Raw genomic sequence first — 20,404 nt, 5'->3', positions numbered from 1 at the left:
CTATTGGTCTGTGTAGTCCCATCCAATAGAAGAGCTACTGCAGCTCAAATTGAGGAAAAGGTTAATGTTGGTTCTGATAGAAAGGTGTCAGAACACACAGGTATATGCGTATATATATAAACTGTATATACCATATGTATACACATATACTGTATATTTTTATATACACACAAAAAATCTGATCTTTTTCCCTCTGCTTTTTTTTTATAGCAGCAGCTTTAAAGAAACACTTGGACTACCAAAATAATGTCTTGGAATAGAAAAACCAAGACTTGTTTCTTCACACTAATTATGAACAGCTGCTAAGCTGTCAACTGACCTTCGGATCAAATAATCTAACAGATCCAGATGTGCAGCGTGACTGAGAGCCGTTAAAGATGGCGATGAACAAACAAAAATCAGAAGTGAGTGACGTGAACATAAGCTCACTACTGCATTTCAGTAGTGATTCATCGTGGCCACCTCCGGAACTTGCAGCTCTCTTTATTACATTTGCCTGTTCCTTAAAAACGTGTATAAACTTCTGATAACTAGTCAGCTCAATAGTCCTCTCACTAAATAATAACATAAGGCAATTTGAACTAATAATTTACATTTTAAGTATTAGGCGATAAATTGTATCAGATGTCTTTTAGCAATGTCATTTCAAAAAAATTTTTTTATTAAAGTCTGCAGACGACGTTGACAGTGATCATGTCATTTCATCTGCCGTGTCAAACATAAAGTAATGAAATAAATCACCTTTGGAATGAACTTCATGATGGCAAAGATGATCCCACCCGCCCAATGGGAAATCAGCTCGAGTAGTAAAGAGAGTAAAACTCTACTAGAACTTAACATTCCTTTAACTCTCGTACTCTTCCATGTCTACAGTTTTACTTCACCATTTCACCTGACTCAATTGAGCACACTAATGCTGGTATCGTTTAACAAAAAAAAAGCATTAATGCCTTTAGTGGAGTGCAACATATTATTGTTCATGATATGACAGCTATATTTGGTATATTTGATAGGATTTGTTTGGAGTAAGCAAGTGCATCTGATTGTTCACATACTGTGAAACAGATACAAGTACAAGAGCAGGCACTGAGGATGAATAAGTTTAACTTTAACAGAAATACTTTCCACGCAAAATGTGCAAAAATCACATCACATTAATTTACTTCAGTCCCGAAAACAAAGGCATCTGTACGAGTCTCAGATGTAACTCTAAGAAGTTTGCCTGTTAACCAAGAGAACTCTATAAAAAAAAGAAATGTGGTGGAATGAAAACCTGCCGAAGCAGCCAGGTTTTGTAGCTGAGGCGAAAGACTCTCAGAAACAGTGATGCGTATGTATGATGAATGTCATGGTAAGTTAGCCCGAAGGCAAAATCATAGAGTGCGATGGAAATGAGGTCCCTAAGCACAAACGTGTTAGACAAACAGAAAGGAAGCTAGCTACGTAAGAGAAACTACTTTAGGAATTTGATCTTGCTATGACAATGACACTGTGAGCTCCAGAATCTAGTCTGTGCATCTTTCGGCTGCTCCCGTTACTGGTCTCTACGGCAGATTGTCCAAGACGTACATATGATTTTGGCAGGAATGCAACCTTTGCGTTTTTTTTATCCAGGCTTGTTTCCGGCAGTAAGGGTGCCCTGCATCTTCAGCCGCTTGATCTGTCGCACTAGCTAGAACGCAAACATGGGACTTCCTATATATAGTGGAGTAAGAAATATACCACTGAGACACTAATGCCTCCACTAATCAGTTCATTAATTGGTTACAAAGATAATTCCATACAAATCCTATTACACTCAGCCACTTCTTGTTGAGACACATCGCTAACGAGGTTGACCTGACAACATAATGCCTCCCCCGCTCAGTAGAGAAGGAAGCAGAACATCATCGCCTGGGTCTCGAATGGCTCCGAATGATGAACCACATAATCTTAGCTAATATTAGACAGGTTAGAAATTATTTGGTAAAGACAAACATATAATTATTGATATAGTGAAGATAGAGAAAGTAGATTCTGGACATCAGTGTTTTTTTTTTTATGTCTGTTTTTTTAGTACTGTAGCATGACAAGCATGTCTTTTTGTCTCATTTAACGACAAGAGAGTAAAAACAGCCTGGAGAAGTGACGAGTGTTTATCGCTGTAATAATGTAAGTTGTAACATAGACTAACTTGGTTTATGGCTGTTATATTAAACGCAATATGCATTTGTATTTGCTAAATGCTAAAACATACAATTATACTACAAGATACTACCCCACACCACTCCTAAAGCTAAATAAGCTTCTGTACACATCCTTCCACACACCGACAATAACACCACTGGTTTCCTCACACAATTTCGTGAACACGCGATAATTAAATGTGCTACTGTAGGATGATCATACTAAGCTGCGTGTAAGTGCTGCTGTGTTATGCTCTGGAACTGTGAACGTTCTGGACTTCGTGGATGGAACAGCATGGGAAATGCAGGGCTTGTGTGTCTCTGTGCTGCATATTCTTATTAGCATTCACTCTGAGGAGGTGGACAAGGAGCCAGAATCTGTGTGTGTGTGTATGTGTGTGTTTTTGCGAGTATGTGATGAAATCTATGTATAGCAGTGAACTTTTCTGATAATCTGATCGTGATTCTGAACCTGGAAGAACATTTTATATATATATGTGTGTGTGTGTGTGTGTTTCAGTGTGTGCGTAATTGTGTGGGAGAGTTTGCATCTCATGTATCCTTGGAGGGATGTCCAGGCCATCTGTCTCCAAGAGGGTCCACGTGCGCGCACACACACACACACACCCTCACACAAACGCACACACATACAGAGGTTAAAGTCCACAGGTCTCTATCATGTCTCTCTTTTCCACTTCTCTGATTCTTCTGCTTCTTCTTCTCACTTCTTGTAAACTGAATAAACCGTGTGAGACATGCGTACTGGTTAGAGATGGGGAACAGAAATGAATTCAGTCACCTATCAAGTATTTTGTGTGGCAATACACTTACTCCAAAATTTTTTGTGTTTGAGATGTAAAACATTGTTATTCCTCTATAATCCTATAGAGGGAGCACTCCACACTATTTACACATCGGCAGGCAGCTCAGCGTTTGCTTTGGTACAAGCAAATTATTTGTTAAATTTGTGTGAAATTGTAAAAAGAAATAAATAAATAAATAAATAAATAAATAATGTTAAATGTTTATAAAATCATGTTACGAACATAATGTCCACCTAGTTATTGTTATAGTATCGTATCAGGTGGTCCATGTGATTCCTGTCCCTGATACTTTTGTTTGTGATGAGTCTCTTTAACCAGCTTCAATCATCATGAGATATCGTAAACATGACTAAACCTAGCCAATTGAACACCTGCTCATCTTCAGTTATCTACATGTAGCGATAGTATAATCACTGTTAATCCCTATGAATAAGGCTACTTTAGATAAAGTATAATACAACACCGTCCTGCATCAACTCCTACATTTCTTGTGGTAAATTAAAATGCAACAACAATTCCAGTTAGATGTTTAGATCTGATGAAGTGATGAATAGCAGACAGCTGGTGGTTTGATATCACTCAAATTATGCGCCATAATGTTATGGCTTAATGTACTTTTAACTGATGAGTTACACACACAAAAAAAGGAATAAGACCTCTAGCTTTGGAGACTTTTTTGGACCAGGCAGCAAATTTTTTTTTTCTTTTTCTTGTAAGGGCTCTGTGGGCGGACCATGCTGCGGTGGTCTTCTTACAACATGATATCATCAGCAAAAATTAAAGAAAAATCTTAGGAGAATCTTTCAAATATTTATATAAATTTTCCAAGTTTCACAGTTTTTGATTCTGCTTTAATGGCGGTGTATACTCGAGCTAGCACAGAGTCCATCAGAGTGTCAACCGAACACATGCTTTAACAGAAGAGATCATGATTATCAATGTAGTTACAAACTTTTGGACTCTGTGGCATATAACTCCCTATAAAATAACAATTAATCTAACAAATGTGATACTGATGGGTTGTGCTTCTAACAAGAAAAAATAAAATAAAATCACACACCACGTGCGTATGCTTCAGAAATCCCTGGCCGTTACTTTGAGAACCTCTATAATAAAGTACGCTAATATTTATAATCTTATAAATTTGTTGTAGAGAACTCAATCTGGTTATAAGCTTTAATCTCTGACTAGAGTGTCTGTTTGCTGTGGATGCAAGAAAAAAAGCTGTATTTTTGTTTCTAGATGGAACGTAAACCTTGAATCTTCTCTGTGGATTTCTCTCTCTCTCACTCTCTCTCTCTCTACTTGTACTGCAGTGCAGTAGAGCATCGTCATGGAAACAAGCAGGAGGCAAGATGGAAGAGATTTACAGCAGCACCCTCAGTTCTGTAGTGTGTATGTGTGTGTGTGCATATGTCAACTCCGACCATGAGAAAATTCTCTCCCTTAAACATACTCTTCTCTTCCCTCTTCCTCACGCTCACGAGCACACCCTCCTAATCCAGTACATCCTCTCCACCTCGTTGCTTATTCCTGTCAAACTGACACAAAGTCTAATCCCCCAGTATCTGAAGCTCCGTGCAATTTCTAACGAGCTTCGTTCGTGCACATTTCGCTGCTACAGCACGCTTCCTTCAGCTCGCGAAGCCTTAATTAGCTCATGAGTTAAATCACACTGAAAACAATGATGTGTAAAGTGTACACTCTTGAGGAGAAAGAAACCAGCTCTTTAATGACCGACCGCCCTCGACTCTTTCACGCCAACACTGTTGCACGGCCTGTTTTTGCAAGTCAAACAACCCTTGAAAGGACACGCAGGTAAAAACAGGTCTATTCGATGCCCTTATTTGGAGATTAAATTGCTTTTGCACGACATTGCACGAGATCCTTCTGCCTAATTGTGCACACTTATTTCAGAGTATAGAGAAATCTGCAATTTTTTCCCAGCTTCTTGAAGAGACTAGCCTTGAGCTCTTCACTAATTAGGTGGTGATTTAAAGAGTCTTCCTCCGTAAGCAACCATGATGCAACAGCACCAAAGTGTAAAATCCACATTTAGATTTATTTTACACGAGAAATATGAATTGCTTATGCAGGGCATGACTTCAACCGCGGTCTCTTGATATTCCCAGAGAAGACATAAAGCTGACAAAAAGACAGCTCTGTATTAGGGCATGACTGTTTACTGTTCACGAACTGACTTGAGAAACATCACGCATTTACTTAACCTAAAAATAAAATCGTGAATTCAACATTGAATTTTCTTAAACGTTAAATATATTTCAAGTGTAAAACTAAATTAGAAAAAATAACAAAAAAAAAAGAAATGCTACAACCTGGCTAAGATTTAGAGCGGGGTGAAAATGCAGCGCTATAAAGCAAATAAATGCATGGATTTACACAGTAACACAAATAACCCATCATGCAACCATGTATAGCAAAAGCAATGTCTCCGCCCATTTAATTCATTCAGAGATTATGAGTTTACATTCCGGGTGATGTATCCATATCCATATCCGGAAGATAAAATAGAAACAGTACAGTCGCACAGAAACTATAGCACTACTGCGTCTGCACTTTATTCTCATCCCTAAAGTTGTGCATGTACAGTACTTGTTCAAAATGTACTGTATTGTTCTGGCATCTTCTGTCTTGGAAGAAGCATGTAAGAGCTTTCACCCTCCTTCTGACCTGTAACCTGGAGAAAGTCCTGTAAGCTTGTGCGGTTCTTTGATAAAATGTTAAAAGTTATGTAACAATGCAAGTTTCATTGTATACAAATTAAACATTTTTTATATTAAAGTTATAAAAATTTGTTTAAAAAAAAAAATTGGAATTGTCCAAAAATCAACATCGGTAGGACAGACTGTCAAATAATCGAAATTGGTATCGGCCAAGAAAATCGAAATCTCTAGCCAGAATCGTAACTGAACAGATGCAGCCTTACTCTGCATGCAGTTTTATCTCCTTTTTGTCCAAAGAGATCTGATGGATAGTATTTTGGTTTACTACTGTATGTTATAATCCTGTTAAATAATTAGGGTAATATTACATTCTACAATAAGGCCATGTTCAGGACAGTTATTAACATTGGACGTAGACACAGCAGAAACGTGGAGCTGTTTACACCTGCCATTATTAATGCATCTGAAGTGAACACATCTGATCTGATTTCATATATCGTTTTTAAAAGGAAAGACATCCCTCACATTTATTATAAAAGTTTATATAGTGGACTATCTTGTGGACTGCTTCTGTACAATCTGCAAACGAAACTTGAGACAGGAGACAACAGAAGAAGATACAAAAAAAAGCTCCTTTTGTCTCTGCTGTTTCAGTGATGCCTTTATCCGTGAGCCTAGAGGCAGCATGCGATTACCAAACAGTCTCGCAAAGACGATGTATTTTCTGCTTGAGGAAGTCCACACTAAAACTGAGATGTGAACATGTGCGTCCCAAAGCATCTCCGAATGTGGACTGGGTGATCAGGTGACAATGCGTCTTTGAGACACACTCAAACCCGTTCACACCCGTAACTGCTCCACTTTCGACTAATTCACGCGCTTAGTGCCAGGTTTAATAAGGTTTGATCAAACTCAGGAAACGAAACTCCTTCTCTGCACTTATATCCTAGAAAGAAATTTTAAATGTTTTCATGGGTTATTGCTATAGCAACTGGGAATGTTCTCTTTCTGTCTCTCCTCTGTCCTGATTCACCTTGGTGTATCTGTGTATGGCTGTGTGTGGATGATAAGAAGAAGAAAAAAAAGACTAATTCTATTCCTCCCAGCTGAACTACCTGAGTTTACATCAGCAGCACTACATTTGGAAAGCAGCTGGGTTTGATCCCAAATCAATATACGAGTGAAGTGCCAGAGTGCTGTTCTATAATGCTGATGTGGGATCAGCAACATCTATGCAAATCCTAAATGTAACCACTAGAGCAGAAATGATGCTCCAGGTTTGAATACACAGGATCAGCAGTATAATAACTCAAACCTTTGGGTGTTTAGTTAACAAATAAGGAAAGAGGTTTTAATATAGTAAAAGTAACACAAGAGTCTAAAAAAACTGGTCATTTAACTAGATTCACTGTGAATGAAATGTTTTAGAAAGGATCAGAGATACTGACTGTAATCCAAACGTACATCGACTACAGAAGCTAAAGGTCAAATGAAGGCATTTTCTGACAATTTCACTTCCAGTCATACCTTTACTGCAAAGACATTGCATATGAAAATAGTTCATTAATTCTGCACACACGGTGGCTTCACAGCAGCATGTTTGGTTATAATACAATCAAATGGGCTCAGACCTGCTCCTGAACACCTAATGATATTATTCTGCAGAGAGCATGTCTCATGACTGGACAATTAAAGCTGACAGTAATTGTCCAGCTCAGTAATTATTAATAGGCGATGTAAGGTATGAAACACGACAGGGGTGCAGTTACAGGAAAATAATCACTGACAGGGTGCCGTAATGACGCCTGACCAGGAGCACGGTTGGTGTTGGTGTCAAATATTTTTCTTTGTAATGCTACCTGTGAATTAGGGGATGCGACAGAAAAGATACAAGCAAAAACATACATTTGAACGATAAGCTGGTAATGAGTAGCAGCAGATCTCCAGGATCATGGTTATCTACCAAGACCTTTCTAATCTACAAAGCGCTCACCTCTCTGTACCAGCATGGTGACCTCACTGCCTTTAGGACACTTGCTGAGCAGCTCCACCACCTGGTTGTGGCTCATGTTCTGCACGTTCCTCTTATTGACCTCCACCAGGATGTCACCCTCTTTCAGGCCGCGACAGCGCGGGTAGTCCACAATTTGCTTGACCTTCTGCCCGCCCCCGATGGCACTGCCGATGGCACCGCAGTCGGCGATGGTGAAGCCGAAGCCCTTGTCACCTTTCTCCATGTGCACAGTGATGAGCTCAGGCTGCGTGGCGATGGACGATGCGAGGGTCACCACGTCGCTACCGTAGCTCTCCGGCATCATCATTCCCTCTGCTGTGGGGCTGTAGGGGCGTGGCTCCATTCCCACTGGGCCTACTGTACCCATCCCCGTCTGACAGGGGCCCAAGGGAGGCGGGTCGAAGGCTTCTTGGCCGTTGACGATGATGGGCTCTTTGTCAAGGATGGCCACCGAGGTCACCAGGCTGGTGTTGGGGTCATCCGGGTCGAAAGGCAGCGGGTAGCCACGGCACAGTTCCAGCTGCACGGCCGAGCCGATAGGGATGGACTGGAAGATCTTGACCACCTGAGCATGAGTGTAGCCCAGAACGATGGTATCATTGACACTGACAATGACATCACCTGGAGAACACACAAACATAAAAGCACTTGAGCTGGATGTTTAAAAGGAAAAGTGTGGGACTGCATGTGTGTGTGTGTGTGTGTGCATGCGTGTCTGTGTGTAGTGGATGTATAGAGGCACTTACATGTGTACAACAGGCTTTAGATGTCAGAATGCACACGTGCAGAATGACTTATTCAAAAAACAGTTTTTCTGTCCCCTCAATGTACCACAGCTACCGGAGCTACTGAAGAGGGTGAAAGTCAAAATGTGCTTCCTCTGAGACACACGCAGTCAGCCAACCACAGCTTTTTTAAACTGCTATTCATGCTGCATCAAACTGGAGGAAAACACTATCTATACTCATGCATGAGCTCACAGACACCCTTAAATGACAAGTGCTTGACAGGTGAGACAGATAAGACCCTGAGGGCAAAGATCATTTTCCTCTCGTGGTTCTTGGTCATGAATGGCTGCAGCATCGTCAGGAGACTCGATGTTTGCATTACTTAATCAAACCCAGCTCTGGAGACAAAGAGCAGGCTTTAAGAAGACGGAAAGGTGTGCAAGAAGTGTGTGTCCGGATCTACGTTTTCATGAGGTCTGATCTGAAGACATTTTATGCAGACCATTTTTCCATGAAGATGAGAGGCAGTGTTTAGTGTTTTGGTGTTTTGTGTATGTGTGTAAGCGCTTACCTGTCTCCATCTTGCCATCCAAAGCTGCTGGTCCATCTAATATGAGACTCTTGATTTGTAAGAACTCATCTGGCTCGTCTCCTCCTACCACCGTGAACCCGAAACCTCGCCTGCTTTTCAGTAGTTTGGTGCTTATAAACGTGCCCTTGAGTTCTGCGGGGTCTCTCGTGAAGAACGGCTTTCCTCCTACACTCACATACACACCCACACAGACACACACACACTTATAAGAGGTCTTCAATTTTTTAAACAAACTACACCAAAACTAAACATGCGAAGCTATGATGATGCGTGTATGGCTCGTCTCAGCTGTCAGAATTAACAGGAGATCAATGGAGGATTATTTCACTGCTATAAAATAAAAAGCAGTATGTTTTTTTTTACTTCCTGACAGGACTTTTTATTACAAAAGCATCTAACCTGTAACTGTTTTGATTAGTTTAGATTTTGTTCTGCAGCAGCTTAGCTGACAATGTTTTAAAGAAACCCTACACTCTTCCTGTATTAATCTTTTGCAGAGGACAGACGCTCACGTTTGCAACCTGGTACTGGCGGAAGCTGTGGGCCGCCCGGAGGCTCTCTGTACGTCTCCAAGTGGTTGGGAATGTATGCAGTGATCGGCGCACCGGCGGACGAGTGCTCCTCTATCCATTCTGTACAGAGAAAGAGGTGAAGGCTTTGTGAATTCATACGCCCAGCAGATTAGATTATAACAGCTAAACAACAAGCTATGAATAATTAGTATACAATGCATGGGCAAATAAATAAATAAATGAATAAAGTCGCTATTCCACAGAGCCGAATTATTGGGCTGCGTCAGGCAAAGAAAACAACTAAGGAGATGTGAAATTAGTGGAAATGGGTTAAGGACACTTTTTCAAAACCTGAAAGAATTATGCTGAATTATCATCTTTGTGGAAAAAATATAGTCACGGTCACTTAGTCACTTGGTGAAGTTGATATATATACAGTGGAACCTTGGATTACGAGCATAATTCATTTCAGAAGCAGGCTCGTATTTTAAAACACTCGTGAACCAAATTTAATTTTCCCATAAGAAATAATAATAGTCCACCCCCTCTCCCCCTTCTTGTCTTACACAGTTACATTTCCTCCACTCTTTTCAGACACACGCACACACAACGGAAACAAACACTGTTTTATCAAGAAAAAAAAACAAGAAATCTCTAACAACACTCGATTCAGTGACACACTAACGGAATCACTGCTGTAAAGTAAAAATAAAACAAATTAACCTGCACTTTACCTTTAATAAGAATCGCGACAGAGCAGTGTTTCTGTGTAGAGCAGAGCGAAAGAATGTGTATGTGTCTGTGAAGGAGAAAGTAGGAGGGGTCTGTGTGTGTGTGTGTGTGTGTGTGTGTGTGTGAGTGTGTGTGGCATGGTGTCCAATGACGCGCGCGCACACAGACACAAAGAGCAGGCTGATACAGAGAAAGAAAATGGATTTTTAACCTTTCTAATGAGACTTGCTTTTGCTTTACACGAATGCTGTACACACACACACATACACACACACACATACAGACACAAAATAAAATGTTTTACACACACACTTGGTCACAGTGTTATAGTGAACAGTACACATGTGCACGGATGTTGATTATACCACTAAGAGACAAGCACTAAGCCCCAGCAGGGGAGACAATTACCCACAATTCGGCAGCACAAGAAAGAAAAAACATTGTCTCATTTGTGATCACGTGACGCTCTGTGTCGAAACAAGAAACGCATGCATGATACATGATACTCCAAGACTTGTTCGTTTTCCAAGTCAAATTTTTAAAAAAATCTTTGCTTGTCTTGCGAAATACTTGCAAACCGTGCAACTCGCAATCCGAGGTTTCACTTTATTTTTAATAGTGAAAGTAAGAGCAGTTCCATATGCATACAGTGTGATGAGAACTTACAGGATTGGGATGAACAGCTGTGTGGCCATAAGAAAACCACTTAATAGTAAAGTCTAGTATTTATATATATATATTTTTTGGCATTCTGGGGGTCATGTGAGATGGCACAGTGTGAATGTTTTTCTTTTTTTTTTTTTTTTTAAAGGCAGTGTACTGAAAACTTATCATTATATGTAATTGTGCTTTTGCCTTACATAAGTATTTAACCCCAATGAAGAAATCAGGTCTTGGACAATTGTACATTTGAGCAGACCTTATGCCAGAACCTGCGCACTTAAAACTGTGAACTTCTGAGTAGTCCAATGTCTCAAACACTGAGCTACCCCTGCCCTCTGATTAAATTACCTTTGTGTTGCAATAGAAATTGCACAACCCAACATTAGAAAAAAGTTAAATGTTAAGAAAAAGAAAGAAAATCACAAATTGAGTCTTTTTACTGCTCCAGGTAGGGCAGGGGTTGAGCAAGAGCTTTAACCCTCAACTGATCTGATGTGTAATAAGATAAAAATAAAATGTAATCGCTCTGGATAAGGGCGTCTGCCAAGTTGACGCAAGTTGTAACAAAAGTCTGCAAGTTGTAAAAAAGGTGGGTGCTAACTTAGGCAAAGTGTTGCATGCACCTGGTTTAAAAGACATTTTGTACTTTTGGCATTAAATAGGTGTTATTTGATGTAATGTTCACCAGAAAAGACTGTTTACAGTACAAGTTCTTATGAGCAAATGTGTCACTCTAAACTAACAGGAATAATTCACCGCCTTTTTTCCAAGCTTCCCAATTAAAGAACAACCAATAAGAAGAGAGATCACCATGGACGTAAAAAGTCCACACATCGCTCATCTAAAGTCATGCAAGTCAAGTCTAAAGTCAGGTCATGTATTTATATCCTTGTATAAAACTTTAGTCAAAACAGGAACATGCACTTCCATACTACATTTTTTTTTCATACTAGTGCTATATAATACTACATTGATCTCCTGGTAAATCATCCAGGTGAGACATCAATCAATCAATCAATCAATCAATCCATCAATCAATCAATAAAATAATAATAATAATCATCATCATCATCATCATTTTAACCATCCAATAACCTGGTTGAACAAGTGTGCACACCCCTAAACTAATTTGTTGAACTTTCAACATTTTCTCATCCTGGTGGGAGGAGTCTTAGATCACATTTCCTCTTAAATTGCAAGGACATCTCCTGTGCATGTCACTCTTCAGGACAGCTCACAGATTTTCAGATGGATTTAGGTCTGGGCTCCGGTTTTTAGTGATTCCCGATTCCTTTGTTGATTTAGTTGTGTGCTTCGGGTCTATGTCATGCTGAACAATTAAATCCTTCCTCATCTTCAGCTTTTAAGCAGATGAACTGCGCTAAAATCATCTGCTATTTGAAACAACCCATTATTTCTGCCATTTTCCCTCAGCTCCGGCTTAATAAAAGAAGTGCCAAAGCATAATACTGCCAGCACCATACTTCACCAGAGGTTTGATGCTCTTTTGGTGATGCAATTTGTTTTTATTATTATTATTATTTTTTTTTTTACTATTTTAGATTTTTGGCCAAAATGTTCAACAGTTATCATCTGATCAAGTATGTATGCTTTTTCTATCCAACAAAATTACCTAAATTAAATGGATCTATGTAACTTTTTTAAGTGAATATAATGTTCATTTTCATACATCAATTAAAAGTTTAGTATATTAATAAATTATAAAATGCAATTACACTGCAGCATCATTGGGTTTTTTTTCTCTCCCTATAAACCTACTGTATACTAAATAAGCTTGACGTGATGACAGTTTTACTCAAATTAGTCTAGAGAAAAAAGTTTCCAGTCTGATAATTTTACTGCTCTTTATAATTTTTTTTTTTTATGTTTAAGGCTCAGTCAGTCGCAACACCAATATATCAACATAGGAAGACTGCAAAATTAATCAAAGCCTGAAATCCAGCCACAGTATCATTAAAAAGAGCCCTTTAAAACATTTATCTATTTATCTTAAGGTTCAATAAATTACATTGGCATTTAGAATAAAAGCTTTCCTTATTAAAAAAGAAGGTAGTCGATAATGAATTAAAGCAAGTGTGGACCAGGTTATTGTTTAATGCTAAATAACCACTATGTAGTGAAGGATTCGACTGAAAAATAAATGATCCAGCTACAACTGAATGACTGATGCAATCAAAGACGTAAGACATTGTGCCAGACAAAAGAATGACAATGAAATAGAGAGAGAGAAAAAGTTGAACGAACCTCTGACGTAGCGCTCACCTTCTGGTGGCTGCTGGATATCGACCTGCTTCTTACGTCTAGCCTCCAACACCGGGTTCTCGTACTGTGTCTTTCTGTTTACGTGACTAATAAAGAGACACACATAGAAAGAAAGAGAGAGAGACAAAGAAAGGGATTGTCTCTGAAGTAAATGCTTGGCCTGGTGAGGGGATCTGTTGCACAGACACTTACAAATCCCCGGCATACAGCACAAAGCTAGAGGCAAAAGGATTGGAACGTTTGTGTGTGTGTGTGTGTGTGTGTGTGTGTGTATGTGCGTACTTTGATCGAAAAATATGAGAGGCTTAAACTTACTCAACATAATATACACCATACACTGGGTCATCTATCTTTTCCCAACCTGGAGGTAATTCTGTTATGAGGAAGAAAATAAATAAATAAAGAGTCAAGCTAAAATTCTTTTCAACAGACGGCTAAACATAAATATATAATTATATATACAGTGGAACCTTGGATTACGAGCGTAATTCCTTCCAGAAGCGGGCTTGTATTTCAAAACACTCGTAAACCAAATAAAAATAAAAATCACATGCACGCACACAAAGGAAACACTGGTTTATCGGAAAAATAAACAAAAAATCTCTCTTATGACACTTAATTGAGCGACACACTAACGGAATCACTGCTGTAAAGTAAAAATTAAACAAAATAATGAGCACTAAGACCCAGCAGGGGAAATGATTACTCACAATTCTGCAGCACAAGAAAGGGAAAACCGTTGGCTCAGTTGTGATCATGTGATGCTTGGCGTCAAAACATGAAGCGCATGCGTGATACATGATACTCGTTGCTTATAAACCAAGACTTGCTCCTTTTTCAAGCTAATATATAATAAAAAAATATTTGTTCATCTTGCGGAACACTCACAAACCGTGTTTTTCGCAATCCGAGGTTTTACTGTATGATATACAGTGGGGGAAATAAGTAATTGATCCCCTGCAGATTTTCTAAGTTTGCCCGCTTACAAAGAAATGAAGGGTTTGTAATTTTTATCATAGGTTTATGGTACAGGATAGAGACAGAATATCAACCAAAATTCATAAAGGCACATGATACAAATGTTATACATTGATTTGCATTTCAATGAGGGAAATAAGTATTTGATCCACAAGTGAAACATGACTTAGTACGTGCTGGAGAAACACTTGTTTGCAAGCACAAAAGTAAGACTTTTCTTGTAGTTGGTTAGCAGGTTTGCACACAGCTCAGGACGCATTTTGATCCACTATTCTTTACAGATTTTCCCTTACTTTTTAAGATTTCTTGCCTGCCACTTGACAACTCAAAGTTTCGTCTCTCTCCATAAATTTTCCATAGGATTATGGTCTGAAGGCTGGCTAGGCCACTCTATGACCTTAATGTTATTCTTCTTGAGCCACTCATGTGTTGCCTTGGCAGTATTTTTGGGTGATTGCCATGCTCGAAGACCCATCCACTACCCATCTTCAGGAAGTTCTTTTCCAAAGTATTACAATACATTGCCTGTCCATTAACTGCTCAATGCAGCAAAGTCAGTCTGTACCTTTAGCATGAAACCAGCTCTAAAGCATGATGTTTTCACCTCCGTGCTTGAGTGTAGGGATGGTGTTCTTGACTGTAGGAGGGGTCATAGTCAGCATCTTTTCCCTCCAAAAACAAGAGTGTGAAGTTGATGCCGAAGAGCTAAAATTTGGTCTTACTTCATCCCAATCCTTCTGTTCATTGGCAAACTTCAGATGGGCCTGTACATGTGCATTCTTGAGTAGGTGGACCTTGCTGCACTGATTTCAATCCTTGGCGGCATATCATGTTACCAATGTTTTGTTTGGCGACTGTGGTCCCAACTGCCTTGGGATCATTCACAAGCTCCTCCCTTGTAGTCCTGCACTAATCCCTTATTTTTCTCATGTTCATTTATCCTGCATGAAGCTCCAGACTGAGGGCGATTGATGGTTACTTTGTATTTCTTTTATTTGCAAATAATCACTCCAGCAGTTGTCTCCTTCTCACCAAGCTTCTAGCTCATGGTCTTGTAGCCCATTCCAGCCTTTTGCAGGTCTGCAGTCTTGTCCCTGACTTCCTTTGACACCTGTTTGGTCTTGCCAATAGTGATGAGATTTGAATAGAAGATAGAGATTTTGTGGTCAGGTGGTTTTTATACACATTACGTGTTGTTGTTGGGAGCTCCTTCTTAAATTGATGTGTACCATATGAGCACATAACCAGTCTGTGGGAGCCAGAATTATTGTTGGTTGCTTGGGGGTTAAATACTTATTTTCCTCACTGAAATGCAAATCGATTTATAACATTTGTACTGTGTGCTTTTCTGGATTTTTGCTTGATATTCTGTCTCTATCCTGTACCATAAACCTATGATAAAAATTATGAACCCTTCATTTCTTTGTAAGTAGGAAAACCTAAAAAATCTGCAGGGGATCAAATACTTATTTTCCCCACTGTATGTTTGTGTATATATATATATATATATATATATATATATATATATATATATATACACACACACACACACACACACACACACGCTTGGCGCTAAAACCCATATATACTCAGCAAAAAAAGAAATGTCCCTTTTTTAGGACTGTGTATTTCAACAATAATGTTGTAAAAATCCAAATAACTTTACAGATCTTCAATGTAAAGGGTTTAAACAATGTTTTCCATGCATGTTCAATTAACTATAATCAATTAATTAACATGCACCTGTGGAATGGTCGTTAAGACCTTAACAGCTTACAGAAAGTAGGCATTTAAGGTCACAGTTCTAAAAACGCAGGACACTAAAGAAACTTGTCTACCAACTGTAAAAAACACCCAAAGAAAGATGCCCAGGGTCCCTGCTCATCTGCGTGAACGTGCATTAGGCATGCTGCAGGGAGGCATGAGGACTGCTGATGTGGCTAGGGCAATAAATTGCCATATCCGCACTGTGAGACGCCTAAGACAGCGCTACAGGGAGACAGGAAAAACAGCTGATCATCCTCGCAGTGGAAGACCACGTGTAACAACACCGGCACAGGATCGGTACATCCGAATATCACACCTGCGTGACAGGTACAGGATGGCCACGACAACTGCCCGAGTCACACCAGGAACACACAATCCCTCTATCAGTGCTCAGACTGTCTCAAACATTTTTAGTTTATGTCTCATGGTGTTGACTCTTTTAGTGTTCATACAAATATTTACACATTAAGTTTAAAAACAGTTGAAAGTCAGAGGACGTTTCTTTTTTTGCTGAGTATATATATAACATAAGTATTCACCTTCCTTTTTGTGCATTCAGTTGTATACATCCACACATTATAAAAAAGCTAACACTAAGACCTGCAAGTACTGTATATGTCCTTGCACCTACTCCATAGACACACACACACGTTCTCAGCTCCCCAACTAATAGAGTGTCATTAGCACTTGAGCAGTAGACTGTACTGGGTTTCACGTGGACTCATTAACAGCCTGATTGCTGAACACGATGCAGCAGACTACATTACACAATCCATACCCACTCTAAGTGCCTCACTCTAATCCGACTCTTTCTCCTGTTTCACACATCGTTCTCTGATTCGGTCTACTCGGACGGGTGAGGATGGAAGGATGGATTTGTCCTTCAAACTCGTTCTAAGCCATGCATGTACTATAAGCAATTCAAACGATAAATGAGCAGCAAAGCTATGAATTCAACTGCACATTAATTCGACAATTTTTGTATTACTACACTACATTAAACTACACAGAAATATTTATATAAAACATGTATGTATATTTATCTATCTATCTATATATGTCTACCAGGGACACAACATCGTCACATCATTCAGCTGTGCTTCTAGTACCTTACATACTGTGGTACCATCTACAGGCCAAGCAAAAACAAACAAACAAAAAAACATCAGTAATACTAAGCCTAAGAATAAAAACTTTGATTTTGGTTTAATCTTTAACCCACACACACTCTTTGTTAATATCAGCTTTCCCCAGGAAGACTTCATCACGCTTCTGAATCTTAAATTGACGTAGTCTTCTGACCCACATGCCATAGGGTTACCTCATTTAAATGTAAACAAAAATAATACATAAATAAATGTGACACACCCATATGATAAAAGAAATGCCTAGAAATCATTTCATGATTATTTTTTCGGTTTATTCACAGAATAACAGAATTTCTCACAATCTGATGGTTTTAATACCATCTAATAGTACATGTCTTACAAAAAGGAAATCAAATAGGAACAAAATTAAGTTTATTAAAGCCAGGCTTACACTGTAGAGTAAACAACTATAGATGTGTTTGAGTTTCTAAGTGAAATAAGATTGCATACTATGAGCTGTATCATAATCTGATATCTAATGAATCTCAGAGAACATGCTAAAGCTTTTGTTAGCAACAGCAAAACAGGTTATTTAGACATGTTGTTATGTGTGTCAGCGGGTTACAGGTTCAAGCCCTGCCACTGCAAAGACCCTTAATCCAAAACCACATGCACTGCTAGTCCCAAGTCTAAGAAAATGGGTGGGTTATGATAGGAATGGCATCCTGCATAAAACCTGTGCCAAATTCTGCGGCTCAAATGATCCAATGTGTCTGTCCCTAGGTCAAAAAGGACAAACGCAAGTGCAAGTGACCAGCTTGTTTAACATTGTACACCGCGTCACCTTTGGGACATGTTACCCACCGTCAAGCTCGACTTGTGAGATCGAGTCATGTGGTGTGGAACAGCAGTCAGAGAAGACAAGATTTCTCTCGTCCTACGGTGTAAGCCTGGCTTAAGGCCTGCTAATGGCAAGCGAGCAGAGCGAAAAGGGGGAGTGAGGCGCACAGGAGGAAGAGAAGAAAGAAGACCTACCGAGTTCAATCAAGTTCCTATCAAGTTCTGTCTCCTCAGTGTGCACGCCTTCTTCTCCAAAAGGGGAAAAAGAAATAAGGAAGATAAAAAGCGAGGGAGAAAAGAAAGACAAGCAGATTATTGATTCCAGGCTGTAAAATAATATTTCCTTTTTATAATTATCATCGTTTAAACCGGTCACATGATATATATATATATATATATATATATATACAGTGTTTTTCATTATTATTTTTATTATTATTACTATTATTATTATTTTATAAATTTCCACCAGGTGGCACTATTTCCTATATTCTGAAATGAAACCCTTAAAAGCCAAAGACATGATTTTTCTTCATTCTGCGAACATCCCATAAGCAGGATCATGTTAGTTTAAATGATTTTTAAGTGTCAGTGTTGTTGTACCTGGAAAGCAACGTGTTTCTAATTATGCCTCAGCTAGAGGGTTTCACTGCACATCACCTTCAGCGACCTCTGTTTTACATTTAATAGGTGTTCACAAGCTTCAGTTAGGTTTTAGCCTCTATGAAAATTATTAAAATACAGTTAATAAAATATTCGAACCGGAAGTTGTGTGGTCTGTCTTAAAACAGGACACTCTATGGATAATGAGTAGCTGAAATCCTCCTCCGACTGTCATTAAACCCATATTAATCTTTACATTTAGGAAATCCAAAGTGGGTTGTGTTTAAAGATAGCAAGGCCGAAATGTGCAATCTGTCATTTAAAACATCAGGTTTTTTTTTATAAAGTGTGCTTGATTAAAAAAAAAAGAAAAAAAAAAAAGAAAGTTTTAAAAACCAGAGAAAGCGTATCAAATATCAACCTTGGTCTAATGCGCTTAATTAAAACACTTGATAAAAAGAAAGTGTGTACAGAACCAACACAAAGACCTGGTGTCTGGTTACAAAGAGCAAGTCCTTAGTTACAAAGCCTTCACACTAGATATTGCAGCTCCTGTACAGTGCAGCGATTTCATTTTCAACTCTGGTTAACACTGAGAATGTGAATTATAACTGTGTTTCTCGTTCTTACCATCGTCTTCACACTCTTCTAAAGGCTTTTGCTGTTTGTCCTGACAGCGAGGATCCATCCATGAGGTTGTCTTTGTGTTGTGGCTGAAAGAAAGAACAGAAATTTGTCGGTTGTAGAAAATGGGAAAATTTGAAGTACTTATAACAGTGGTAGTGCTGAGGCAGCATTTAATGAGAACTGAACAACATCCGGCAAGTGGAAACTACCTTCTGCTTTGGTCTGCTTATGTCCCCTTGTTAAGGACGATGAAGTCTTTTTTCCTACGTCACAAATTAGGGACGAATTACCACCCACCAATCAGCTCTCACTTATCTTATAACAATTACCAATCAAAAAGAGCGAAGGTTAACAAGTGATTGCTTTTAGAAATATTAAATCATCACTGAAGAAAGTGCTGTCTGTCCTCTTCTGCATACATGAGAATGATTGGCTATCATAGCTGTGACTGACAAGATAGACAGAGTGGCCACTTTTGGCTGAGATAAAAAAAAATCATAATTTTAAAATCTCTCTCGCATTACTTTGGAGCTCAATAAGGACTAATTTAAACAAGTCAACGTAGACATGAGGGGTTGAAATTGTCTGTCATATATCTCTGAACCTCTAAAACTATTCCAATAATGAATGATTTAAGACTGTAATTTTAGCCGATATGACATCCTCAATTTCGATGTAATGTGTCCCAGGTTATTAATAAAGAGTCTGTCTGTTCGCCAATAAATCTTTGTTCTCTGTAACGCCCTTCCGTGTGTGATCAGTAACTCGAGATGATGCGTAAATGAAGATGGTAACGGTGCTGGGAAAACAAAACTCACTTCCAACTGAAATAAAACCTCTCCTCATCATGGGGCCACACTGGTCAGCAACACATCTTTGAAATGCATCACAGATTCAATAAAGTTCCAACTCTTAATGCTGTCTTGTGGATAATTAGGTTGCCTTCTGCCTTTGCTATTGCACCGTGTAATGTACTGTAGCGCTCACTCTATGAAGTAGACCTCTCCGTTCTCGGTGTAGGCCATCTCCCAGTTGTCAGGCAACGGCCCGAGCGGGTCTTCCTCCAAGGGCAGCTGAGGATGATGGGAGCCGGCCATGGTCGCCGCGGGAGACGCAGCCACGTTGTTGAGCGCGCTGGAAGGGGCGTGCACTTCCTGCCGGCCGGAGTCTCCTGTGAACAGGGGAGAGGGGAATAGACTACGTGCTAAGGTGATACAAACACAAAAGGTAGGAGGAGACACAAGAGAGAGGGTTTATAGTTGCATGGAATGGCAACACACGTACACAGAAATAAAAACCAACAC

General features: G+C 39.3%; 1 protein-coding gene across 14 annotated transcripts in view; it reads right to left on the bottom strand.

Annotated features, from left to right (window-relative positions):
- The window catches only part of magi1a (membrane associated guanylate kinase, WW and PDZ domain containing 1a), a 123,300-nt gene that overhangs the window by 24,122 nt on the left and 78,774 nt on the right, over positions 1-20,404 (bottom strand). For 6 of the 14 annotated variants that reach the window (XM_053503489.1, XM_053503476.1, XM_053503475.1 and 3 more), the window contains exons 6-13: positions 20,088-20,304; positions 19,104-19,186; positions 18,066-18,119; positions 13,513-13,570; positions 13,180-13,283; positions 9,520-9,639; positions 8,987-9,172; positions 7,667-8,308 (exon numbers count right to left, since the gene is read on the bottom strand). In XM_053503489.1, the coding sequence (XP_053359464.1) occupies positions 7,667-8,308; positions 8,987-9,172; positions 9,520-9,639; positions 13,180-13,283; positions 13,513-13,570; positions 18,066-18,119; positions 19,104-19,186; positions 20,088-20,304 (1,464 nt within the window). The remainder of the gene's footprint in view (positions 1-7,666; positions 8,309-8,986; positions 9,173-9,519; positions 9,640-13,179; positions 13,284-13,512; positions 13,571-18,065; positions 18,120-19,103; positions 19,187-20,087; positions 20,305-20,404) is intronic. The other 8 variants (XM_053503480.1, XM_053503481.1, XM_053503478.1 and 5 more) reach the window with 8 other exon arrangements.

Source organism: Clarias gariepinus, chromosome 9, assembly GCF_024256425.1.
Source record: "Clarias gariepinus isolate MV-2021 ecotype Netherlands chromosome 9, CGAR_prim_01v2, whole genome shotgun sequence".
NCBI classification, from domain to species: domain Eukaryota; kingdom Metazoa; phylum Chordata; class Actinopteri; order Siluriformes; family Clariidae; genus Clarias; species Clarias gariepinus.
This window is presented reverse-complemented; position numbering and strand designations above follow the sequence as displayed.